This window comes from Mustela nigripes, chromosome 18 (genome assembly GCF_022355385.1).
Source record: "Mustela nigripes isolate SB6536 chromosome 18, MUSNIG.SB6536, whole genome shotgun sequence".
Classification (NCBI taxonomy): Eukaryota; Metazoa; Chordata; class Mammalia; order Carnivora; family Mustelidae; genus Mustela; species Mustela nigripes.
The window spans coordinates 17,222,704-17,250,429 of NC_081574.1; the positions used below are offsets into that span (position 1 = coordinate 17,222,704).

The 27,726-nt window shown below is 36.8% G+C and overlaps 1 protein-coding gene across 1 annotated transcript in view; it reads right to left on the minus strand.

Moving 5' to 3' along the window:
* The window catches only part of TNKS (tankyrase), a 207,978-nt gene that overhangs the window by 135,635 nt on the left and 44,617 nt on the right, over positions 1-27,726 (minus strand). Inside the window, exon 3 of the mRNA XM_059384394.1 lies at positions 9,605-9,700. Within this exon, the coding sequence (XP_059240377.1) occupies positions 9,605-9,700 (96 nt within the window). The remainder of the gene's footprint in view (positions 1-9,604; positions 9,701-27,726) is intronic.

Sequence of the window (27,726 nt, forward strand, 5' to 3'; positions counted from 1 at the left end):
GTTAAAAAAGCAAAAATGTTTATCAAACAATGGTATTCTGTGCAATACTGTGTGAACAGTACTGAGGGTCCAATACTACCTCTCATAACTCACAGTTATTTAAATCTATGCTTCTAATCAGCAGGCAGGTTTAGAAAAATAGATATGCCACAAAAATTCCTACTATTTATGCAGTTTCATTATATGCATAAATCCTCAAATGACTCGCTCCATATAGTAATGACTAATAAAAAATAATTTCTAGACTTCTAGGAAAATGGGAGATGTACTTTCCCCTATTCTTCCCACTAAGAACACCTAAAAAATGTGAACCTTATAAATAAAATAAACATTCAAAGACTCATAGGTAGAAAAAGGCAGAATGATTAGAGATCTTGATATCCAAGGAACAACAGGGTGGTGAGTTTTCAAGTTCTTTTTGCTCCATGTACACAGACTTAAGAATTGAGGATGTTCGCAATCTAGAAATGACCATGGATGCAGGCGAAAGCCCGCCCTCTGGGACAACAGAGTAGTAAAGGTATAGCCTAACAACACAGAAAACCTTTAGATAATAACCAGCCTAATCCAGCCAAACACTACAAAAACAGAAACAAAAGCAAAACTCAAAACAAAACAAAAAAAACAAAATAACTGTGGTTCCACCCATACCCATGAATCAAAGGCCTCGTGATGAGCCTAGATTAACAAGCTCACTGGGAGCCAGGACTTTCACATCTGCTAGGTAATAATTAGCCTCTCCTGACCACAGTGTTAGTGGAGATCACAGAATGCCACAGACTTACACTACAATCCAATGGAATGAGGCCACCCTGTCCTACCTCTTACCCTCTGATATCAGTTGAGGTTATGTGAAGAAAGTCAGCAAGGATACAGTAAAACTCAACACCATCAACTATCAGGGTCTAACATTTGTTTACAGAATGCTCCATCCAATAACCATCAAAACACATTCTTATCATATGCCCATGAACATACCAAAAAAGACCACATCCTGGGACATAAAACAAAAACTTTAAAATGAAAAGAAATGAAAACATAAGGAGTGTTGCCCAACCGCAATGTAGTCAAACTAGAAAGTAGTATCAGAAAGGTAAGAGAAAAATCTCTAAACATTCAGCAACTAAACAACATACTTCTTCTAAATAATCCATGGGTTAAAGAGGCAGTCTCAAGAGAATTAAAAAAGAATGCTCAGTTCAGAGTGAAAATGAAAATAGAACATAACAAAATTTGTGATATACAGTTAAAGTAGTACTTAAAGGTAAGTTTATAGCACTAAATGCATACATTAGAAAAGAGAAAAAAATCTCAGATCAATTTTAAGCTACCACCTCGAGAACCTAGAAAGAGAGCAAACGGAGTCCAAACAGAGCAGGGAACATACTAAAGAACAGAAGTCAATAAAATTGAAAACAGAAAAGAACAAAATCAATGAACTGGCTCTTTGAAAATATCTACAAAATCAACAAACTCCTAGGCAACACTGATAACACAGAAAAGACAAATGACCAATCACCAAAAATGAAACAGAAGGTATCATTATAGATCCTGCAAACACCAAAAGCCTGATAAGAGGAAACTACGAACAACTCTACCCGTAGGAATATGACAACTTAGATGAAACCGAGCAATTCCTTTAAAGACGTAAACTACCAAAATTCACAAAAGGAGAAATATATAACCTAATTAGCTCTGTATCTATAAAAGCAACTGAATCGATAATCTTCCAAAAAAGAAAGCACCAAGTCCAAATGGTTTCACTGGTGAATTCTACCAAAAGAAATACTCTCTCCCAGAAAATAAAAGCACTCAACATTTCCTAAAGAATACTTCTTCATTCTATGAAGCCAGCATTACCAGAATAAACATATTATGAATAGGGAAACTACAGAACATCTTCTGGGATGGAAATGTTCTGTATCTTGACTACATCAATGTCAATATCCTGTTTATGATACCATCCTACAGTTTGTTTGTTTGTTTGTTTTTAACAGAGAGAGAGAGAGGGCATGAGAGGAAAGAAGCAGACATCCCACTGAGCAGGAAACCTGATGTGGGGTTTAATCTCAGGACCCTGAGATCATGACCTGAGCTGAAGGCAGACCCTTCACAGGGTGCCACCAAGGCACCCCCACCATACTACAGTTTTGTAAAACGTTACTAGTAGGGGAAAATAATACAGAAGGTACAGGGAACCTCTGTATTATTTCCTACAACTGTATGAAAAACTGTATGTCAAAATAAAAGTTTAGTAAAAATTTCAAATAATAGGGCTATTAACCTTAAAAAACCAAAGCATTAATGAATCCTGATGTCACACGTGCTGTTTTAAGAAAGTAAATGTTAACAGTAATCACTTTATTATCAGAAATTTTAGAAGAACCATTTAAAATAGCCAAGATTTGGCTGAAGTTGAAGCTGTAATCCAAAATGCAATGAAGATGCTGTATGACTGCTACAGTTCACTGGGGAAAATGACAGCTGCTCTCAGGGTGTACACTAACAAGTTATTACGCTTCACAAATATGTCATTTTTGATGAGTTGAAAGATCATGCTGGTTTTAATGATGTAAGCCTGCTGGCTTTAATTACACAAAAAGGTAGATGGGAAGAGTCTGAAATACTAGAGTGCTGGGTTATCTGTACAGAAGGACAGTTTCCATTTCCCTTACTCCCTGTATGTACATAACTGCCCGTACTCACATAAGGCTGGCTTACATTATCTGCCCCTTATCTATGAAGAGCTCAAACATTTTGAATTACATCTTTCCTTCAAAATACTGGTTTTTAAAAAATGTGTTAAGTGAATATTATTCAAGCCTGCTGACTAAAGAGCAAAGACTTAAAAATAGCTTTTATAAATTAGATAAATCATTTTTATTACCCAATTAATTCATTCTGTAATAATATAATGATGAATCTTGCAGGTAATATTAATCAAGTAAATTTTCTTTTTTCTTTTTAAGATTTTATTTATTTATTTGACAGAGAGAGATCACAAGCAGACAGAGAGGCAGGCAGAGAGAGAGAGAGGGAAGCAGGCTACCTGATGAGCAGAGAGCCTGATGCGGAACTCGATCCCAGGACCCTGATATCATGACCTGAGCCGAAGGCAGAGGCTTAACCCACTGAGCCACCCAGGTGCCCTAAATTTTCTTTTTTGAAAGAAATAATCTTTAATCTAAGAAAGTAGAGAAAAATGTTAATTGACTGGATTTAAGCCCTGAATTTATGGATTTGTCTAGTTTTTCAAATATGTTTATACTGCATCCTTCTAAATGAACAAGTTTGTAAAAAATCCAGTTCTGCGTAAGAGCACTGATTCTGGAGCCAAATGGCTTGAGTTCAAATCCCAGGAATTTCCCTTAATGAGTGTGTGAACTCATAAAAGTAACCTGACTCCCCAGTTACCTGTAAAAATGGGTACAATCATATCTATTTCCTAGTGGTGTGAGGATTCAATGTGTTCAGTACAGTGCTTGGCTCACAGGAGCACTCAGGAGTTGTCAATCATTAACATCATCATCATCATCATTATTATTATAATAACTAGATTCAGTAGGGCTTTGACTTGTTTATTGAAGGTGTAACACTTTAAAAGTTAAATCAGTATGTCAGCTAAGATCATTTTAAAAAGGTAGTAGTTTTATATTATTCTTCTAAATTATTTTCATATTTTTAAAGTTTCAAAGAAAAGGTGTTTCAATCACTTTTAGTACCAAAATTTTACACTTTCCTGCTCATGTCCAATATTATAGACAAATCAAAGCATTAATAAAATTTTCTTAAGAATTATGTGGTTAAGGGATTAACATATCTTTTAAAAGAGTGTTCACAATGATTTATTTCAGCAATAACATGTTTTAACTTTCTTACTCTCACACTGAAAGTAATTCTTTTAAAAAAAAAAAAGGTATTCATCTTAACATAACAATAATTTTCGCTAATAAAAATGAGGTGGATAAACATAGAGCTTTTCTTTAAAAGTAAGGTATTTCCTCATATGTTTTATTTTCTAGAAAGCATATTATACTATTATATTTCTTAATAACTGATAAAAATAATTCCTAAAGTTCAAATTAAGGATATGAGAAATCAGTCTTCAATCATGTAGGCCGATAGTAAAAAGGTACTACACCTGATATGCATGTCACACCGTAATATTAGCTAGTATGCAAAGCAGCGTAGTAACAGAGCAATGCCAAAAGAAAACAGTACAAATTAGACCCTAGTCTGACATCTAGAAGTCTGACTTGACAGCTGCAGGCAGTCTGATCTTTCCAGAACTGGAATGTTCTCAATCAAGGGAGCTATCCAAGAAATCTATTGATAAAAGGCTCAGTACACACCTCACCATCATACCAATTTATTCTTTTTTTTTTTTTTAAGATTATTTATTTATTTATTTGACAGAGAGAGAGAGATCACAAGTAGGCAGAGAGGCAGGCAAAGAGGGAGAGAGGAGGAAGCAGGCTCCCCGCCGAGCAGAGAGTCTGATGCGGGGCTCGATCCCAGGACCCTGAGATCATGACCTGAGCTGAAAGCAAAGGCTTTAACCCACTGAGCCACCCAGACGCCCCCCAATTTATTCTTTTAAATGCACTGTGTTAAGAGATGTACATGACTATAAGCAATCCAAAACAATTTTCAGGACCTACAATATTTAATAAGACTACTACAATATGCCATGAGAGATCAAATAATTACTGGTTAATGACTATCTGAAGAACCTGGAAAATAGGCTGCCCTCAGTCACCAGTAATCAGATCTTTGAAGTATTTGTTTATTTAATCATTCCATGTATTTGCACAAGTCCTGAGCACAAGAAGCGAGCAAGATACCCAAGCTTTCTTTCCATTGGGGCAAACAAAGAACAGAAAAATAATGCAATTTCAAATATCAATAAAGCCATGAAGAAAATAAAGAAAGCTAATGGGATTGAAGACAAAAATCTGAGAACAGGTTCTGGGCGAGTGTTCCAGGTTCAGTGAACAGCATGTGTTAGTCCAGACCGGACAAGGGCTTCGTCTGGGGGAGGAACGGCAAAGAGCCAGCTTGTAGCAGAAGCAAAGAGATCATGGGAGAACCCAGAGGAACATAATCAGATATAAGCAAGGCAGGGGCCAGATCACAGAGTGCTATGGCTTAAGAGTTTGGACTTATTAGGAGTACCTGAGAATACAGAAAGGAATTTTCTAATCATAGGGCTGGTCTAGGCTTTAGAAAGGCCAATTCCAGCTACAGTGGAAAGAGAGCGAAGAGTAAGTGGAGGCAGAGAGACGCTACAAGGTTACTGCTGTCACGAAAGAATGACGATGAAGCCATATACAAGGTGAAAGCAGAGAAGCTGGTAAGACATGGCTGGACTGGAGATTTGAAAGGACAGTAGATCTGAATTACTGGCAGGGTGAATGCAAAGTATGAAAAAAAAGACAGGAATCCTAAATTGTGGCTCTAGCAAACCTTGCAGTCAAATCTATCTGGGCAGGGTCCAGTTCACTAAAGTCCTCACTGATCTTACTGAAGATCCAGATTTCATCTGAAAAGCAGCAGGAAGCAGTGGGGTAGGGAAAAAAAAAAAAAAAAAGAGTAAAATTCCAGATATATTTTGTTGATCTAACATGCCATGCTCCGCAAGCACATGCCAGACCCTTCCACACTGCCTCTGGCCTGAGTCACAGCTGAAACTTTCTGCAAAGACTGGGAGCCAGTCCCTCAATCACAGATTAGGATTTCCTCAGAAGTGCAATGAATCCAGGTTAAAGCTTATTCTTGGGAGACCTTAGTGTGAATACATCTTTCTTGCCCACTTTTCTTACCCCTAAGCCTGCTAGGAAATTGCTGGGACTAATAATCTCGGCATCTGAACTCACCCGCTTTATATCCCTGTCATCTTTGGTTCTGTATCCTTTCCCGAACTCTCAGCTTCAGTCTGCTATTATACTTCTCCTGACTCAACTTCCCACTGTGCTCGCAGGCTCTTCTTTACAGGATTAACAACACCCCAACATCCTTAACCTCTTCAATGAACGTGTCCTGTGTCCAACTTTAAATGTGGCTCTCCCCATGTAATACCACATGCAACGCAGCCGTTTAAAAGGGAAGCTCCTCATTCTCCAAATCCTCACATACTTCAATCAGGAATGGAGAGACAGAGCGTATCTGTGGATGCTAAGACTGAATATGATAAAGAAGCACAATTCCAACAGAATTGATAAAAGGGTTCAAAATTCACAGTGAAGCATGAAGAATGAAAACAATCTACCTAAAAGGTAAACCCTAGAGGATTAGCTCAAAAAACTAAACTAGATCCACAGAAGGGTATTATAAAGCCATTATAAATTCATATTGCAAAAGAATACTTAATGCTTTCTGGGAATATCATTTTAAAAAATGATTATTAAGCAGTATGCATACAATACATAAGGCTGATTTCAATAAAGAGAAAGAAGAGTGTGGGGTACGTGTGTTCAGAAAAAAGTGCTTATAAATAAAATATACCTAAATGTTCTCTCTAGGTAGTAGTAGAATTAAGAATGATTTTTTTCCCTTTTCTGTTTTATTTTTCCGTTTTCCTTAATTTTTACAAAGAATGTATTTCTTACAAGTAGGGGGGGAAAAGGCCAAAATAAATTTTTAAGTATCCAAAATCATAACACACCCACACTGATCTAAAATAAAATTTACATGGGCTATTTTAGACTTTTCATATGCGTATTTCCTAAAAACAAACAAACAAACAAAAACCACCTCCAAATCCTTTAGTTTACTGCCCAAAACTTCAGAACAGCTAACAAAAAACAAGAGCCCTAAGATTTCTTCTAAACAGTATCATTTACCTTAGCACAATAATTCAACGAAGAGTTTAATGAGTCTCTCCAACTAATTATTCTCTTTGAAATACCTAAGTGCACTATCCAAAGCAAATGGCTCTTGCTGGGGTACCTTACCTATAAAACTAAAGATACTGTTTTACATAGCTTTACAGAAATCCATGCATTCTTTATGCAGAAGGGGTTATTAGTCATTTATATATTTCAAAATACTCTGTAAAAAGAGACTTTAACTTTGTTAATTTCCTTTAAGGAATATACATATACACCTGTACACAGTTTTGGCTAATGCACAAAAGCAGTAACATGAAAGATATTACAAAGTCATCTTCAGGAATTAAATTCCCAAAGAAGAAAAATATTAAGAACAGAGAGTTTACTCTCAAGGTAAGTACCAGTACTACAACTACACCTGGCATAAAAATAAAGAACAACACTTCACCCAAAATAATCTCTACTAACTCTAAATTAAGGCATTCCTTTCTAAAGACTTTTATTTTTTTTAAAGATTTTATTTATTTATTTGAGAGACAGAGATCACAAGTAGGCAGAGAGGCAGGCAGAGTGAGAGGAGGAAGCAGGCTCTCTGCTCAGCAGAGACCCCGATGCGGGGCTCGATCCCAGCGGGATCATGACCGGAGCCGAAGGCAGAGGCCTTAACCCACCGAGCCACCCAGGCGCCCCAAAGACTTTTTTTTTTAATCAATGCCTTATCATTTTAATTTAGTTTTGGAAATACTTCCTCTATAAATTCCATTCAAAAGAACTGCTTAGAAGAGAACGTGCATGGCAGAGAAACATCTTAGAATGTATTTCCCTTAAGCGTTAATTCACTATATTATGTAACAAGAATGTGTAAATATCACTAGCTTAATATTTTCTACTAAATTCACTCTTGCCAGAATGTTTTTCTTTTAAATCCTATCTGAAAAGTTGTACATCATTTCCAAAAAAGTAAATATTCGTGAGAAGAACAATTAATGAATTCAGTATTATGACTAAGAAGAGTTAAGATCTTCCATCTCAGCAAAGCACAGTGCAAGACACTGTTCAAGTCGAGTTTAACAGTTAGGGGATCTGTCTTCCAGGGACCTAGTCTCCACGAGTTATCATGCCAAAGCTCTTCTGCAAACTAAGAGCAGCTGATATAGTCCTCCCAGAAATCGTTTCAAATTAGGAGATAGCTTCTTGCTGTTAATACTTTATATTTAAACTCTGTCTTTCAAAAAACTGAAAGTGGATCTAAAAACAGTGTCGCATGAAATGAATCTCACGAACGGACGAGGAAGGCTCTGAGGGTTGAGGAGAAGGAAAGGTCAGAGGGAGGACACGCAGCTACAGAGACAGACTTGGTCAGCATTTCTAAGGCACCTCCGGTACTGCGAACAAACGCTGTGTCTCCGTCTGGCAGAGACCACTCCAAGGCTGCTACTGTTGCCCACCGCCTTGTAAAAAGGGGAGAAGGAAGAGCTGCAGAACCTAAGGAGGCCTGGGGCGACATATTTTAATTTCATTACTTGAAAGTGTATAATTATATTTAAATTTCTTCTTATCTACACTGGTTTAAAATAGCTTTATTCCTCTAGTGGATGTTCTCTTGATTCAGCAACCAAATCACTTAACCAATTCTCTTGACCAAATCACTTAATCAATTAATTGAGAAAAGTCATATTACTTTACTTTAGCAGAGATCATCTTAATTTTAACATAGTGGGACGTTGACTTCCTATGAGAGCAATTAAGCAAAATTCCACGTATTTTCAAAGCTTTCTATATATAAACATTTTCCATTCACCTCAGAATCTTTGATAAAAATGCACAGCATGTACTCGAAACTTAAAAGCGAAGGTAAGATTTATTTTCTTCAAACACAGGCAAATTTAAAAGGAAGGTAAAAGTCATTGACTTTCACACAACCTAAAACAATACTGTTAGCACTGCAGTGACTAAAGGGCTCCCAATTACAAAGGTCAGTTAAGTGAAAGAAGGCAAAGGCAGCAGAAGCCGGACGCTAAGGATAAAAGCAAAAATAGATCCAATGCAGCATTTTGAGAATGAAGATCAATGAAAATAGGTGTTCAACATCGTATCACTTATAGCAGCATTTTCTATATTGTTAGGAGACAGCCTTTCTAGTCCAGCATTTCCTCTTTGCTGGTTCCTGACATTAGCCTTAATCAAAACCAATACTTAAGCCCCAAATTTTCATGATCTGAAATGAAAAGGCAACACATTGCATTGCCTCATCTACAAAGTACTCAGCTATCTCGGGCAGTGAGGAGACAGGGTGAAAACACAAACAGAAGGGCAAAGGAGGGGCAGCATCATATTTTACTTAACCATTCCCCTGAGTAATAAGGCAGCAGGTTGTCCTTTCGATCAAAACTACTTTTATAAAGTAAGACAAATGCCCTTGCTTGCTCAGTGGTGAAGGTCTTCAAAAGAAATCCACTGAAAAGATGAGGTACAGGAAAATTATGATCTAAACCATAAAAAAGGACTAAAATATGAGTGAACACTGTATGTTATCATTTAGTGCTGTAATTCTCAGAAATCCTATGAATAAACAGTCTTATTGCTTCTGCTTATGATGGCATAGAAATTAATGAGACAGTTAATACAGCAAATCACTAATAAAGTAGAGGTAATGGCATATTTATTTGTTGAGCTTCACCAGCAGGAAAATAAAATGCAGCACGTACCAATTTTATCAAATCAAGCCAGTAGTTCCATAGATAAAATAATTAGGTAGCTCTCTGTTTGCTTACCTGTAAGGACAGCTTTTGCTGAAGAATCTGCCAGGTCCAGGGCTGATTTCCCATCAGTGTTCCGAATGTTTGGATCAGCTCCGTGCTGCAGCAGCACTGTGCAGGGAAAGCAGAAACAGTATCTTACCTCAGGGATACAGAGATTATTTACTGGTAAGTGTCGCCTCGGCATGGTGTAGGCATAAACATACATTGCACAATTTTCTCTCTTTCAAGAAAAAAAAGGAAGAAAGAAAGCAACAGAAAGATGGAAAAAAAGCACTGCAGCAAAGGATCCTCTCTAGAGTAAAGCAAAGTTGGCAACTTGTGGTACAGTATTATCACATGACTTAACATCATAAACATGAAACTAGAAAAATCTTGCACTAGACGGTTTGGGTTTGCCTCCTTCGGGCAGCAGAATGGGAAGCTGTGTGCTCACTGCCTCGCACCATGAAATCTGCAACCCGTGAACCTTCCTATCTTTACTACCACTGTGGCTGCTTGTTGCTGCTGCTTTACTGCTGAATTTCCTAACGCTTCCTCTGCTCAGAATAGTTGTAATACTGTGCAAGCCTTTTAGTGGCTTACTGCTTACATATGAAACTCACCATAACATACTGGCTCGCTTCCAAGAAGTTTAGCAGACATGGTAATGCATGCAACTCTAGTCCCCTGCAGTCGAGCTGCAAAAAAGCACTGCCTTCCACAATAACTCTTCCCATGAAAAATGTTTAGGAACAGAAACTCAATCACTATAATATATGCTAAGAAATGAGTGTTGCACATGCTATATTCAGTAGAAAGTGGCTACAGGGAATCCTTAGACATGGACGCTCCCAAAAGACAGAAGCACTTGTTTAAGTAAAATCCAGATGGAGTAATTTATTAATCCAAAACATTTCTCAACCACATCTGGTATGTGAGTGTACGGGGGTGAGAGGGGTGTTGTTGTAATGCTACCCAAACAATGGTTAAGCTAATACATACGTTAAAAACTGGTCCGAGCAAGCAAGGTTCAATTCCAAGTTAGAAATTCTAACAGTTCGGATAGCTACAATTTTGTGTACTCCAGAGAAGAACAGTAGCTGTTACTACTTACTGCTAGCCTAACAACATAAATTTAAAACAAAGCAGAAATATTAAATTCAAATAAGTAGTTTGAGACCTGTTATATAATATCTAAAAACATTTGCGCTACTACCGTTGATGAGTCCTGAATTTTCATTCACTGACATTCCAAGTACATCCTTTGTAATATTTGGAAGGCAATCCTCCTATATTACTAAGGAGTAAGTCCCACTGTTTATTAGGCTCTTCTCCTTCCTTTTATCCATAAGCCACTTGGTCAATAGCTTCATTATAATGTACAAAGGATCAGCCTTCTCTAGAATTAAGACACACCTGCCCGAACAGTGTACATCAGTACCTCTTGCATTAAATCTTTGCTACTTTCAGATCTGGGACAGTAAAAACAAGTCGTGGTTCAGAGATTTTGCCAAGTGCTTCTGTATTATTTCACCCTGGAATGTAAGCAATCATAATTATTTTCTAGATGTTTATAAACTGACTTGAGAGTAAGTAGAATAAAATAGCAAGTATCACAGATCAAACTGTAGTTACTCTTCCATCAGCAAGAAAAAGTTTTCATGGCAACAGTTTTGTGAGGTTTTTGTTTTGTTTTGTTTTTTAAGATTTTATTTATTTATTTGACAGAGAGAGATCACAAGTAGGCAGAGAGGCAGGCAGGGAGGAAGGGGAAGCAGGCTCCCTGCTGTGCAGAGAGCCTGATGTGGGGCTCGAGCCCAGGGTCTTGGGCTCACGACCTGAGCCAAAGGCAGAGGCTTAACCCACCCAGCCACCCAGATGCCCCAGTTTTTTGTTTTTGATTCCAAGAAGGAATGGTCTTCCAAGAAGACCCAACATGAAGGTCTGGCTTGTAAAGGGTCTTTATCATGAAGCAGACTCGTGTATCACATGTAAAGGTGACAGCTATCACTTTATCTTTACTAAGCTGTTCACTGATCACATGAAAAGGGCAGGAAAACAAGGAAGTAACAGCTACCATGAAATGCAGAGATTTCTAATGCATATGTGGAGAACTTCAGAGCCTGCTTTAAACAAGTAAAGCAATATCTTAATTTAACAAGACCTGACAATAATACGATGCGAGCTTTTATTGTGCAGCTTACAAGGTAGAGGCAAAAACCTGAAAGCCTTCTTGTTCCTCCAAAAGTCATCGAAAACCTCAATCTTTTTTGTTGTAGCCGGTATTTTAGCTATTATCTCTCTGCTACTTAACAATAGAAATCTGCCATTACAGTTCAGCTGCAGTTTTGCTTTATTTGGGGTGACTTTTAAAGGGTAATCTTTTTACTAGAAATATCTGTTTTCTAAAGATTTTGAGTCCCATTATTTCTTCCATCAGACCTGAATGCACAGAAACATCCGTGCTGAGTAATGCGGCAGCAGAGAAAAAGAAGTTGAATTTTCTGAGCCTGATGCTGACTACAAAATCCACATTAGAAAATACTCAACCATTTTTAACTGGATAGCAGTTAATTAAAACAACAAAACTCAGTAGAATCAAGAGTTTGGGGGGCAATAAAACCATCCACAACCAGAAGAAAGCTAACCTCTGACTTGTATAAAAGGGCAGTGCTGGGAAGATTACATGAGAACAGAGCGGCATGCAAAGGCACTAAGCGCTGAGCCTGATATTACCCAGCAGCTAATGATAATATTTAAAGTGCATTTGTAAATGCAGACCTTGTTTATACTCTCAACTCTGCCACTAACTACTGATTCAACGCTCTGTCCTAGAGCCAACTCTTTAGATCTTCACAAATAGTACATACATATAAGACTGTAGAACATAGGGTCTCTGAATTCATCCCGGCCTCAACCTCATCCTTACAGAGGAAAAGTAGCCACAGACAATATTTAAAAGAATGTGTGTGGCTGTGTTCCAATAAAATTTTATTTATGGACAGTGTAGTATGAATTTTGTATAATTTTCATGTGTCACAAAATATTAGTATTGTGAATTTTTAAAAATCATTAATGAATGTAAAAACAATACTTAGCTTATAGGTCATACAAAAAGCAAGGGGTGAGCTGTATTTGGCTCATAGGTCAGAGTTTGCCAACTCCAACCTTGGGCAGTGACAGTATGGTCTCTTTGCAATCCACAGACATTGAAATAAGCACAGAAATTAAGAGGCAGCATTTAGAATTGCGTATGTTCTTTTAAAATTACTTATTCTCATATTTCATTTTTATTATACTTTACAAAATTACTGGCCTGCCATGTACTGGAGAGGAAGAAAACTGGTCCTCTACCACATACAGTTTGAGAAGCAATGAGCCAGGGCACATGTAAAATTCTCTGGGCCAGAGTTCCAGGTCTATAAAGTGAAGGAGCTGGACTAGGTAGATGATTTCTAGATATTATGTTCTGAAATCCTAACTAAAAAAAAAAAAGAGTTACTTCAAGTAGAATCTTTTCCTCCCCTACCGTCTAAATAAAAATTTAAAAAATCATTTTTGATTTACCCTAACACTTTGACAAAACTCAAAGTTGAGCCCATCATCAATGGAAGTTGTGGGGTTTTTATTAAAATGTCCCAAGCTTCTCCCAAGCAATTCCTCCAATCAAATTGCTGTTTTACACTATTCTCTAAGGGGATCTGTTTCCCTATTTTTTAACATCAGAAGAACAGCACACACATCAGGCAAAGGTAACAACAATGGCTTTCAAGAATGTCAGTCTACACTTGACCTGGTGACATGAACAACTCTCAATTCTCGCTGCTTCAAATTCTGCTTTCAAAGTTCTGAGCTACCAAACAATAACAAAATATGACCTGTAATACAAATGCAATTAAAAATCCATCTTGTAACATCAATATACACTGACAAGACACTAATATGTAACAAATTCCCCCTTAAAAGTAACACAAATGTCTGAAGAAAAGTTCCCAAAATATACAAACAATATACAAGGTAACGTTTGAAAGAAAAACAAGGAAACTAAAATCTGAATAACACTACTGTGGCCCTTCAAAATCTCCTCGCACTATCTTTAACCGATTAGGTCATCATCAAATCTGGAATCCCAAATGACTTAACTGTATCCAATTGTTCAACTCATTTATCTCAAATCCGTTTATCTCATTTTGAGTTTAGGAGGATGGAGAAAATACAGCAGCTGGCATAACAACAGATAGCTAAAACTAAGGTAGGATTACAATATTTAAAATGTCATTCTCAAAAGAGCTCATGGCAAGAAGGACATGTGATTTTCCTATTTCTGGTACAAGCATTCAGCTATAATGAGCCAGATTCATGCCTTTACCCTGTGACCAGCAAACACAGTAGGAACTAAAATTGTTTCATTTCTCAAAACTATTAAATTTAAGCATTCATTTCATTTTAATTCTTCCAAAAAAAAAAGAAAATATTCCTACATGTACACAAAGCCTATCAAATTCCTAGAAAAATAAAAAGTACTATTATGTAAATCATATTTATATTTTGGATAAATTATATTTAATTACAGGTATTATTAATTTATTTAAGAAGACAAAAGAAGGGGCGACTGGGTGGCTCAGTGGGTTAACCCTCTGCCTTTGGCTCAGACCATGATCTCAGGGTCCTGGGATGGAGCCCCATATTGGGCTCTCTGCTCAGTAGGGAGCCTGCTTCCCCCTCTCTCTCTTTGCCTACTTGTGATCTCTGTCTGTCAAATAATTAAATAAAATCTTAAAAAAAAAAAAAAGAAGATAAAAGAAACAGAAACAGTATGAATTTTCCAAGCTAAAAACATAGCAAGGGGCGCCTGGGTGGCTCAGTGGGTTAAGCCTCTGCCTTCGGCTCAGGTCATGGTCTCAGGGTCTTGGGATCGAGCCTCACAACGGCCTCTCTGCTCGGTGGGGAGCCTGCTTTCCCCTCTCTACCTACTTGTGATCTGTCTCTCTCTCTCTCTCTCTGTCAAATAAATAAATAAAATCTTTAAAAAATAAACTGTTAAAAACATAGCAAGACTTTTAGGTAAATTATCAAAAAGTGTTTAGTATAATTTTCACTATAAAAGGTAAAAATTCTCTATTAATATCATAAATGCTTTGTTACATGAATTTTAGAGTTACATTAATAGTCTAAAACTGCTCCTCACAATGAACACTCAACTTTTTTTTAAGATTTTATTTTTATTTATTTATTTAACAGAGAGAGGGAGAGAGCACAAGCAGGGTGAACGGAGTGGCAGTGAGAAGCAGACTCCCCACTGAGCAGGGAGCCCAATGTGGGACTTGATCCCAGGACCCTGGGATCATGACCTGAGCCAAAGGCTGATGCTTCACCATCTGAGCCACCCAGGCACATGAACACTCATTTTTTTTTTTTTTAAGATTGTATTTATTTGAGAGAGAGAGCGAGCGAGCATGAAAGGGGCAAGGGGCAGATGGGGAAGCCGGCTCCCTGATGAGCAGAGGGCCCTGTGATTGTGGGACTTGATCCTGGGACTCCAGGATCATGACCTGAGACGAAGGCAGTTGCTCAACCAACTGAGCCACCCAGGTGCCCTGGACACTCAATTTTTAAAGAAGTTATGTTTATGTCAAAATGTGTTTCATAGTCATCTTACTCTTTAATATTCATTTGACTTAGCTTCCAAAATTGAGTCACAAAAGGACTATATGCATTATAATTTTTAGCAAATAAAACCCAATTTTAGAGCAAAATATCAAGGAATCAAATTTTAACTAACTACAATCTTCAGTGTATAGGACTCTCACCAACACACATGCTTTTAAAAGACATTTTTTCTAAATGATATATATGACATATTCTGTGATTGATACATATGCAGACTGCCTCTCCCACAGAAACATGTGCAATAATTGTATAATACTAGTATTATACCACTATAATGCTGTATGTATTTATATATGGTACATTATTATTTGAAAAGCCATTTATTTCTTCATTCAGGATACATTTTACATGGCATAAACGTAAATTACCGTATTTTATTTTAAAACAATCATTAAGAATTTATTTATCACTAAGAGTAAACATGAAAATTCAAGTAACATGAATATATACACATACATACACATACAAACACACACATATATATATGGTATGATCCTATATAGTAGTATGGCTTACTGAATTTGGATTAGAACTTACATGACACAATTTCCTTTTTTCAGTATTGGCTGAACAATCCTTGGGCTGTAAACAGTGAACAAAACTGGAGTTGAAACAAAAATGTAACTTCTTAAAATCATCTAAGAGCTAATGAGATAAAGAATTCTTAGCCCAGGGGCGCCTGGGTGGCTCAGTGGGTTAAGCCTCTGCCTTCAGCTCAGGTCATGATCTCAGTGCCCTGGGATCAAGCCCTGCATCGGGCTCTATGCTCAGCAGGGAGCCTGCCCCCCCTCCCCATCTGCTTGTCTCTCTGCCCACTTGTGATCTCTGTCTCTCAAATAAAGAAATAAAATATTTTAAAAAAATAAAAAGAATTACTAGCCCAAAACTAGGGAGCAAATGGGAATCCAGAGGATAAATGTATATGGAAACTGTCTTTGTTCTGAAAGCAATTACTAATACAGAAAAATATAAGCTGTCCTTGCAGTGTCTCAAAGGGCAAAGGGAAGAGCAATCATTGCTGGGCCCCCCAAAGTAAAGATTCTAACAAAAACTGTCCCCACACAAAAAGGGTTATCCTCAGGATGAGGATAAAGTGACATGAACTCACCCTAATACAGAACCACACAACTGATTGGAAAAACAGGGTGTCCAAACTATCTGAAGCCTCAAATTTGATTCTAAGGTGGTCCCAGATTGGCAGTAACATCAGGGTATCTGGCAAACATATATGCCCATCCTCTCAGGGGAGGGTACCTTCATCAAAGGGCAAAAAGTTAGTCCTGTCAATAAATTTGTAGTAAAATGCCCAGCACAGAGCCAAGATAACCAGGCAGAGGTAATCTAAAATGCAGAAGCAACAACTAACATCAATAAACAACACAAAAAATAGACTCATAAAAACTTCAAATACCAGAAAGAACTACCAGTTACAATATAAAAAGAACTATGTTTATTGTGTTTAATGAAATAAAAGACAAGCTGAAATATGAAACTATAAAAAGTGATAAGGCAAATTTGTAAAACAACCAAAAAGAACCTCTAGAAATAAAAATACAATTAACTGAAATTACAAATGTAGGCTTTGGTTTCCAGCCAAGATGGAGTAACAGCAGACTAGCCCTCTCTTCCTAATGTAAATAATTGCGGAACTGGACAAAATATATGAAGCAACTCATTGACGGCAGCGATGAACAATAGTGTTCAACTGTGATCTTCGAAAGAAAGGAAACTCAAAAGGTGGCTACCATAATCACTCAACTACTCTGCCTGTGGCAATGTGGCAACCGCCTGCATACAGCTAGAAGAATCAGAGCAGAACACGGCTGGTATGTTGAGCTGAGAAGACAAGTGATCTGAATTCGGAGTAGATAAACTGGTTGGAATCTGCCGGATGGCAAGCTGAAGAGGAGGGACTCTACAGACAGCAGGGCTCAGATGTTTGTGTGGGGACCCCTGCTGATAACAAGGCTGTGGGCTGGCCTGTATAGTTTGTGTAAGACAAGGCCATCTGAGACTTAACAGTAGTTGCTATTGGGTTGAGCAAAAAACAGTTACTTGAGGTCAAAAAGTGCTGGGGGTTGGTGGGGGGAGTAGGGCTGAGAGAAACTGGAAGTCTGGCTGTAAGAAAGCACAGAGATCCTAAAAACACCTCTTCAACACCGTGCAGAGCTGAGAAACAAAAGACCACCTTAGAGCAGAGAGTTGGGGTCTACAAAGTCACTGATCTCCTTGCTTTGCTGCTGGTAGTAACATTTGCACATGGTGCAAAAGTAACAAAATTGCTGGTAACGTGGTACAAATCAAGGCAGTGGCACCCAACTATACTAGTGATCAGTGCATTCTTCACGACCATGCAATCACCTTAAAAGAAAAAACAAGCAGTTTCATTTTAGAATGTCCTTAATGACAGTAAAAATTATTAATTTTACTAAACCTTGACCCTTGGATTCACATCTTTTTAATGTTCTCTGCAAAGAATTGGAACACGCCTCAAGGACTGCAGCCAATGGAAAGGCATAAGAGTTGTCTCAATCAGACGGCTTGGGTGATTACTGAGGCTACACACTGAACTAGCCACTGTTTGTCCTGATGCATCCTTTTTAATGAAAATAAATATGAACAGAAATACTATGGTCATTCAGACTTGGGTATCTGGCAGGCATTTTTTTTAATGTAAATGATAAAATTTAAGCACTCAAGCAAAAATTAGAACTTTGTAAAATTCTTAATCTACCTACATGAACTTGAACTTACTGTAAATACTTATGCTCTTCTGCTAACATTGATGTAACAAAAGTAATTTTTTGATGTGGTATTTAAAATGTGTCAACATTTTGGAATTTCTGTCTAAGTGAATCAATACTTTCAAAGTGACCAACGGAAACTGTTACAAAATCATGTCTGGGTACAAATTCCTTCAAAGTGAAACACAGACTAATTTACTGTGATGTTACAGAATAGAAAAAGTTTTCTGTTATGGTTTGTTTCCATATTGCAATTACTCATTTAGAAACTACCACTTGCCATGTTTGGATTGGGATATCAAAAGAGAATATTCATAATTATTTGAAAATGTTATTAAATACATTGCCGTCTTCCAACTAAAATCTGAATCTACGTCATCAGAACATAACTGCACACAGAAGCAGGTATGACAATCCAGCCGACTCCGATTAAGCCAGATAATAAAGACTATTTGCATTAATGCCAGTATTTTTACTAACTTTTTGTAGTTTTGATTTCTAATGTTCTATATGATTCATATAAATAAAGCTCTTCAGAATGCAAAAAGGCCAAAATACTTGAAAACTGCCCTAGAATAAGCCCTAATCTAGACACACCCTAATAAATTATAAAACCAAACTTCAACAAGATCGGCAGAGGAGACAGTATGAACACTGAGTTCCACTAAGATGAAGATCTTAGGAAACACCTTCCACAGAAATGCACTAATAGAGCATAACCCCAAACATGCAGAAGTTCAGGGTGACTTCCTAGCAACCAAACTATGCAAATACACTAATAAAAAATTTTCAGAGCAAGATAGATAAAAATAACATTGCAGCCTCCAAAATATCTACCACTGGATAAGAAAATTACTAGACATATAAGGAAAAAAGAAAATGTGATCCATAATCAAGAACAACAACAAAAGTCAAAAGAAATCATATCCAAGATGGCCTAGATGTTGGACTTAGCAGACAAGGACTTTAAAGCAATTATTACAAATGAATTCAAAGAATTAAAGGAAAATATGATATGAAAAAGTAAAGAGAGGAAGATACTCCAAGAATCAAGTTGGAAATTCTATACTTGTAAAGTTAAAGGGATCATGCCACCAATTTCAAGATTTATTATAAAGCTACGGTAATTATGACAGTGAATTACTGGGATAAAAACAGATATTTAGAACAACAAAAAAGAAAACAGACCAACACATGTACGGTCAATTGATTTTCTATAGAGAAAGCAAGGTAATACAATGATCGAAAGAAAAAATAATCTTTTGAACAAATCATGCTGGAACAACTGCTATCTACAGACAAGAAAAAGGAAAAATACAAATGAAGTTTGACTCTTACCTCACAGGACACAAACAAATTATCTCCAAACGAGACATGCACTTAAATATAAAAGTTAAAACAATAAAACCCATAGGACAAATCATTGAAGAAAATGTTTATGACTTTGAGACAGAAAGATTTTTTTAAGATAAAAAGGCCTAAGTCATAAAAAAATCTCAATCAATTGTACTTCATAAAAATTAAGATTTTCTGCTTTTCAAATGACACATTTACAAACATGAAAAGGAAAGCTACAGACTAGAACAAAATGCAACAAATACATGTGGTGACAAACTCAGATCCAGATTATATAATACTGAGACCATAAAAATGACTCTGAAGTAAAATAGTCAAGAAATAGCTTTTTTATTGTGTAAAAAGCCCTAAGCTTCTAATAACTTTTTTAGTCTTTGCCTTTCATACAGAAGTCACCAAAAAATCAGAATTCTGTCAATATCTGGGATTAGCATGCCTGTGATACATTACTTAATTTCTCCTGCCTTTCGTGTCTAATTAGATGCCTACTTATTACTTTTTTCCATGTCCCTCACTGGAAAAAAAATAAGACTGCGTTTCTTTTTTTTTTAAAGTTCAAAAAAATCAAATTCTCTATAAGTCTGCTTCACTTATTAATGGCAAAACATCTTAGTTAACCACTTAAGAACACAGCTGTGGTTAAGAATTAGAAGGCAGGGGTTAGAGACCTGGTTCTGCCACCTCCCGGTTCTGGGGCCCTAGAACTCCATTCTCTCTGCTCTTCCGTTTTCTCTTCTGTAAAAAGGAGATAACAACAGTGCCCAACACATGGCACCTAATTAGGACAAAAGATAACAAAACTAATAAATATTTGAGGAGTCTTTAGAACAGTGCCCAGCATATAGTAGGCAAAGGAGATTAGGAGGTACAAACTTCCAGTGATAAAATAAATAAGTCATGAGGATATGAAGTACAGTGTGAGGTAGATTCTCAAAAATATCCTAACTTTGGTGACAAATGGTAACTAGACATACCATGGAGATCACCATAATGTATACCTGAGACATTAGAGAATATTTCCTCCCTCAGAAAATTAATCCAAGTAAATAAAAATTTACTGAATTCACAAAGAAGTTCTTTATGATCAAATTTTGGTATGAAATATTATAATAATAATAAAAGAATCCTCCACTTAGATTTTTGTTCCCATTGTCAAATTTACCTATAAATATAGACAATCAAGAAATTTTTAAAAGGCCCACTGCTCTAAAGTAACTTAGAAACAGATTATTCTGTTATATATAGCAGATTTTTAGAGCCAGAAATCAATGACATGACCTTCTGCAACAGAGTTAAACCAGGCCACAATACATCTGGGAAATCAGCATTAACTGCTTACACAAGCCACAATTTAAGATAAAGCACCCTGAAATAAATATAAGAATGATTATAACAGGGGTGCCAGGTGGCTCAGTGGGTTGAGCCTCTGCCTTTGGCTCAGGTCAAGATCCTAGGATTCTGGGATGGAGCCCCGCATCAGGCTCTCTGCTCACCTGGGAGCCTGCTTCCCCAACCCCCTCTCTCTGCCTGCCTCTCTGCCTACTTGTGATCTCTGTCTGTCAAATAAATAAATAAAATATTAAAAAAAAAAAAAAGGAAAGAATGATTATGACAAAGGAGATCTCTTTCTACTTGGAAACCCCAGAGAGTCAAGTCTAAAAGAAAGTACTGTCCAGGAGTCAGACAAACCTGGGTTTTAGAATACTGCTCTGTCCTTTACAACTGTCTGACCTTATGCAAGTTACTTCAACTCTGTCAATCTCAATTTCCTCTTTCATACAACACTACCCTTCTCAGAGAACTCCCGTTATAGTTGAGACAATACATATAAACCTAGTGTGGCTCTTGGCACACAATAGGGACTCACTATAATACCCTGTCCCTTCGATCAGGATCTTTTCATCTGCCTTTCAAAAACAGAATCATGTACACAGAAAGTGCTAAAAATGCACCTGCTGGAATGAAATAAAGGCTAAATGGTAAGAGCCCTACAAACAATGAATTCATTTGTGCCAAGTCAAATATTGTTTTATACTTCCTTTTATTTAGGGGGAGATTGCTTTTTCCAAAACCTGACTACTCAGCCTAATGAAACACTTAATAAGGAACAAAGCAGATAACTTTAGTCTGACTTTTCACCGTTCTAAGGGACAATGACCATGTGCAAAAGGGTGCTTCCCAATCTGTCTCTTTCTGGGAAACCTTCCCTAAACTGTCACTCGCATCACCCCTCTCTCAAGTCTCAAGGATTTAGTATTCCAGGCAAACTCCCCATTAGTAAAAAAATGTTAAGACCAATTAAAACTAGTCTTCATACCACTAGATACAAGGTTTAAAATTACACATTTAAAAGCATTTTCCACAAGGAACATAGGGTTGAGCCCATACCATGACATCCTGATTCTGCTTTGGGTGATGGGCATTAAGGAGGGCACGTGATCTGATGGGCCCTGGGTGTTATACACAACTAACGACACATTGAACGCTACCTCAAAAACTAATGATGTATTATATGTTGGCTAACTGAACTTAACATAAATAAAAATATTAAAAAAATTAATTATCATTACTATCATTTTCCTATACCTCTGAGAACGGATTCAACAAACTGAACTTCAAGGCGCTGTTGTACTTTACAGTCTGACAAAGAATGTAACTCTTTAAGTCTTCATTCTTTAGGAAAGATACCAAATAATTTTTTTAAACTGACTTTTGTTTTTTCTATTGGATTTTATAAATTATCCTATTAACACTATTCTTTTCTTTCTTCTTTGTTTTTTGCTTTACTTTTTATCCTGTGGCTTATTTTATAACTGGTCCTTCACCTGTCTTGCCCACAAACATCCCAAACCAATATTATAGTATTTTTAAAAACAGTTATTCGATCATATTTTTATATCCCACCTCAGCTCCTTTCTCCCATGTTGAAGAAAAACAACTGATTTCATACCTTACTAAATCACAATTCAAGTTTAAAAAATTACACAGGCTATGAAACAAAGGACATAAACTAATTCACATTGATGATAACAAAGAACAGCATACGGTAACTGCCACCCAGTCCATCATTAAGCTTTCACTGAGTGTCAGAATCCAAAACCCACCTATGAAGAACACCTTACTGTTGCCACCCGGGGGGGGGGGGGGGTGAGAATGGATGGGAACAAGCATTTACTGTGGCTCTACCTGCTTTAGTATTTCACATTACTTCCATTAACAACCTAATGCAATATGTAGGATACTTGTTTTATAAATGAGAGACTGAGGTTCACAGCAACTAAATTATTTGTGCAAGATGACAGTTTTTAAGCAGTAAAGTAGAATTCATACCTAATACTAAAGCCAAGCATTTAATTTCTACCTTATCATCCACACAAGTACAAGGCAAGATCACCCCAGAATTGTAATTCAAGCTTTCTTCTTCTTAGGTCAATTCTGAAAGGCACATCTACACGTTTGTCCTAAATACCTTATCTGCTACTCCCATGACCAATGACCTCTTTCTCATCCCATCAAACAATCCCCCTGTGGGAAAGCATGAAACCAAGACACAGAAATAATACCCATGACAGCTCGGGTTCTGTTTTTGGAGACCCACTAGAATACTTCCTGCACTTGCTCCCTCAAACCTCATGCTCTAGCATAATCCTTCTAAAGATCAACACTCAAAACTGTCCCAAAATAGGCACAGCAAATAAGAGGCAAAAGAAAATATACGCCCTCTTTCTCTAACCATGATTATTTGTACCACACACAGCTAATTTAGGAATTTTCAGGCTTGACACAAAATAAACATATATTTGGATACCCTGTGGGATTTCTTATTTCCTTTTTTTTAAAAAAATTATTTATCCATTTAAAGAGAGAGAGAGAGAGCACGTGTGCACAATGCATAGCTGGGGAGGGCGGAAGACGGAGGGCAGAGGGCGAGAGAGAATCTCAAGCAGACTCTGCACTGAGCGCTGAGCCCAACACGGAGCTGGATCTAATGACCCTGAGATCATGACCTGAGCTGAAATCAAGAATCCAATGCTAAATTGACTCAGTAAACCAGGTGCCCCATCGCTGTGGGATTTTTTTTTTTTAATAATTTTTTTATTTTGTTAGTCACCATACAGTAAGCACATCATTAGTTTTTGATGTAGTGCTCCGTGATTCATTGTTTGCATATAACAAACCCATGCCCTCCTTAATACCCATCACCGGGCTCACCCTTTAACACCCTCTGTTTGTTTACCAGAGTTCACAGTCTCTCATGGTTCATCTCCCCCTCTGATTTCCCACCTTCATTTTTCCTGCCTTCTCTTAATGTCCTCCATGCTATTCTTTATGCTCCACAAATAAGTGAGGCCATATAACTTTCTCTCTCTGTTTGACTTATTTCACTTAGCATAATCTCCCCCAATTCCATCCATGTTGATGCAAATGTTGGGTATTCGTCCTTTCTGATGGCTAAGTAATATTCCATCGTATATTTGGACCACATCTTTATCCACTGACCTGTTGAAGGACATCTCAGCATCTTCCACAGTTTGGCTGTTGTGGCCATTGCTGCTACGAACACTGGGGTGCATGTGGCTCTTCTTTTCTCTACATCTTTATCTTTGGGGTAAATACCCAGGAGAGCAATTGCCGGGTCATAGGGTAGCTCTATTTTTAACTTGAGGAACCTCCACACTGTTTTCCAAAGTGGCTACACCAGCTTGTGTCCCACCAACAGTGTGAGGGGGTTCCCTTTTCTCCACAACTTCTCCAACATTTGTTGTTTCTTGCCTTGTCACTTTTTGCCCTGTGGGATTTCTTAATCATTGTCATACCTAAGGGCAAAATATTAAACAACTCACAGTAATGTTTATTTACTTATTCCTGGATTCTGTTTATGGATGAAAAGTCTAACACCCCCTCCATTTTAAGAGAAAATTAACAGATTCCAATAATTTAAGCACGGAAACAAGAGTACCGAAGATTTTTTTAAAGCCTGGAACTGCAATTATTACACTTAACTTTCTGTGTAGTTTGGCCAGCAGAGAATGCGGAGTGGAAAGGACTCTGGGGATCTTTCCCATCTGGGCCTGCTTCTGCCATTTCCGTTGCCACGGAACCATACAAAGCAAGGACACAGCTTTAGTATGTACACGTTTCAGATAACACGATAACCATGTAAAGGGAAAACTGATTACATGAGCCATTTGCCTCAAATACCATTTTCATACAACCACAAACTTAAGCCACGCATCATCTCACTGAAATCCAGACTGTTTTGGATCACCACGGTTAATCTAAAAGTAAAAGCAAATGTAAAATTAATTCCTTTAACAGGCAGACTTGACTCATACGCAAATCCCTGCATCACTTTAAAAAAAAAAAAAAGCATGAGGTCTTTTTTTAGTTGCTCTTGGTTTTTTACCTTTTTCCCTCTAATTTAAACATCTTTGATCTATTTCTTAAGGCCTTAGGAGAATTAAGGCATTCACTATGGAATTTCTAATACAACACAATAAGCATATATAAAACTCTCCATATAAATGTGCGTGTGCATGTATGTATATATTTACCATTAACCAGAATGCCTACTAACGTAGTCCCAAATTTATCAGGTAAATGCATAAATACTCTAACTTTCTTGAAAGCAGTTGAACCTAAGTGGGCAAGCTATCAAGATAACAGTGTTCAGTGTCAATGGGGATTTTTTCAGAAGGGAGAAATTACTATTATTCTTGGCTCTTCCTCTCCTTTTTAAGGAACTAAGTGTGGAATTTTGCCAACCTTTACTTTTTATGAAAATGCTATATTGAGACTTGTTTAAAAGATCCCAATTCAGTATTTATATGGAAAACTGATGGTAAAAAATGCCTACGGGAGGTATTCTGGCAGGAAAAAGGAAAAGAGACAATCATGAAACAAAAGCAAGTGAATGATAGTCTCAAGGGCTTCACGGAATCTTCAGTGAATTTTTGTAAAGAGTAAGGAATATGTGAGAAATGACTTTCCTTAACCTAGCTCATTTATGAATGACATATAAATACATAATATGACTAAATCAAGAATCCTACTAGAGATCTTCAGCAGCTACATTTCTTTGGTTCTTATTAAAAAGTTGTGGCTTTCCAGGAATTTATGCTAAAGTAATTAAGGTTTACACATATATTTAATGAAGAGGATATTCTCTATAGTACTGTTTATAAAACAAAAGTGAAAAGCCAAAAATATTATAAATGGTCTAATATGGGTGAGTGATACAAAAATAATGGTTATTTCCATATAATTCTTGACAGCCATTAAAAATAAGATAAAAATATTCATTGATAATGAAATATATTCACAACACAAAGTGAAAAAATAAGAAAATGGCATGCATGGAATGATCCTATTTTTATTATAAAAAGGACTACATATATAGGTACACTGGATCTAACGATATTGTTCAACAGAAACTCCTACAGTAATGGAAATTACTATCATCTGCACACTCTGATATGACAGCCAATAGTCATATATGGTTATTAAGCATTTAAAATGTGACTTAGTGCAACCGAGGAACTAAATTTTTAATATGTTAAGTTTTAGCTTATTTTCATTTAATGGCTACCATATTGGGCAGAAAACAGTGTGACTGCTGTTAGGGTCTATTTTCTAAATCTTCTTTAATGAACACCTATTACGTCTAACAATACTGACAAATAATAAGACAAAACCAAGAAAGTTGTTAATTTTGAGACACTATGTTTAAAATAACAGGAAGTAAAATAAATAAATGAACAAACAAATAAAATAAGATAAGATAAAATAACAGGAGGGAAGAATGTACCCAAGGCAGTCCAGCACTGATCTCATTCTTCCCAATCCCATCCCCAATGCATGCCATTCCAAGTTCCAGGGCTTTTGACTTCATTAAAGGGCAGGTAACCACGGATCAAGTAAAACTCCACTCACAACAGAGCTCTCTTTCTAGATAGCAGATAATGCAAAATGGAGTTACCTGCATTATGAGAGGGATATTACTTTAGGAGTGAGTTACAGTAACAAAAACTTGGTTTAAGTTTTAATAAATACATTATCTTAAGATTTCGTTTTGAGGCTTTTTAAATAAGGCTAGGTAAAGAATACTACTTTAAATGTGCTAATATTACATGATCTAAAAAGCTAAACTCAAAGAAGAAAGTATTTGACACACTTAAAGATCGAAATTAATTTTTATGCTTAAAATATATTCTTAAATAAATCCCATTAAGCAGAGAGAACTTTCAGTTCTCAATCAAGAAAACATTTCTATTATAGCAACTTTGTATCAGCTTTAAAGACTGTAGGAAAGTAACAGCTTTCTTTCCCTCACTGATAAAATGGCAGGTAATGTGAATCATCTGCCTCATGCATAGTACATAAATATTAGCGAAATTAATTTGGTTCAGTACTCTGAGCTGCCTCAAGGGAAAGCACTTTATTATTTATCATCCATCCACAGCAATTTGTCCTACATTTGCCACCATCACCTTTTTCTTTCTTCTCCCTACCTCAATTCCTACCTCTCCCTACCTCAATTCCTCAGTTCTTGACAGCAGCAATTCAAAGGTTTAATCCACAAGTAGCAACAAAAACTGTTGACTGCCTGTTCTTTGTATGAAATCCACTATAACCAGAATCAGTGCATGACTGGAATCAATATTCACTGACCTACCCTAATGAAGCATAATAATGATTTGGCAAATGATAAATAATCTAAACATAATTTATACCTGACCATAAAATGTGTTTTATATTTCTACATAAATATGGGAGTGCTGGATATTAACTTTAAAATGGAAACACTTCAAAATATCACCTAATCAAGAAGTGGAAAATTACTTGCCTTCCTTATCCCCAAGAACACAGACTTAAAAGTAAAAAGGCCAGAAAGAATCATGCCAACTTCTTATGAAGTGCTTGTTATTCCACACACATTTCTTGAGTATATAATTAGTACCAGGGATAGGCAGTAAGAATACAAGAATGAATAAAAAGATTATTGTTGGTTCCTTACCAGAGAGAACTAACAATCTATCAAGCAACAAGAACCAAGTAAGATCTAAGCGGCACACTACAGAAACATACGACAGGGCACTACCATATTTGGAGCATACTCAAGTTCACACCTTATCTGATTCAGTTTAAGAGACTGGCCCCTCATCCAACAGCTGCATTATAAAGCAAATATATGTTGATTAAAACAATTTTAATTTAATACCTGTGTTTATGACCCTGGCGTATTTGGGGAACAATTCCAAGGTGTTTTTCTCCATAATGACATCCAGACAAGTCATTCTTCTTAAATAATCGGTTCTTTATTGTTTATTTTTACTTTGAATTCAAATTCATAAGCAGTGCTTTCAGTCATGCTAGTCTAGGTTT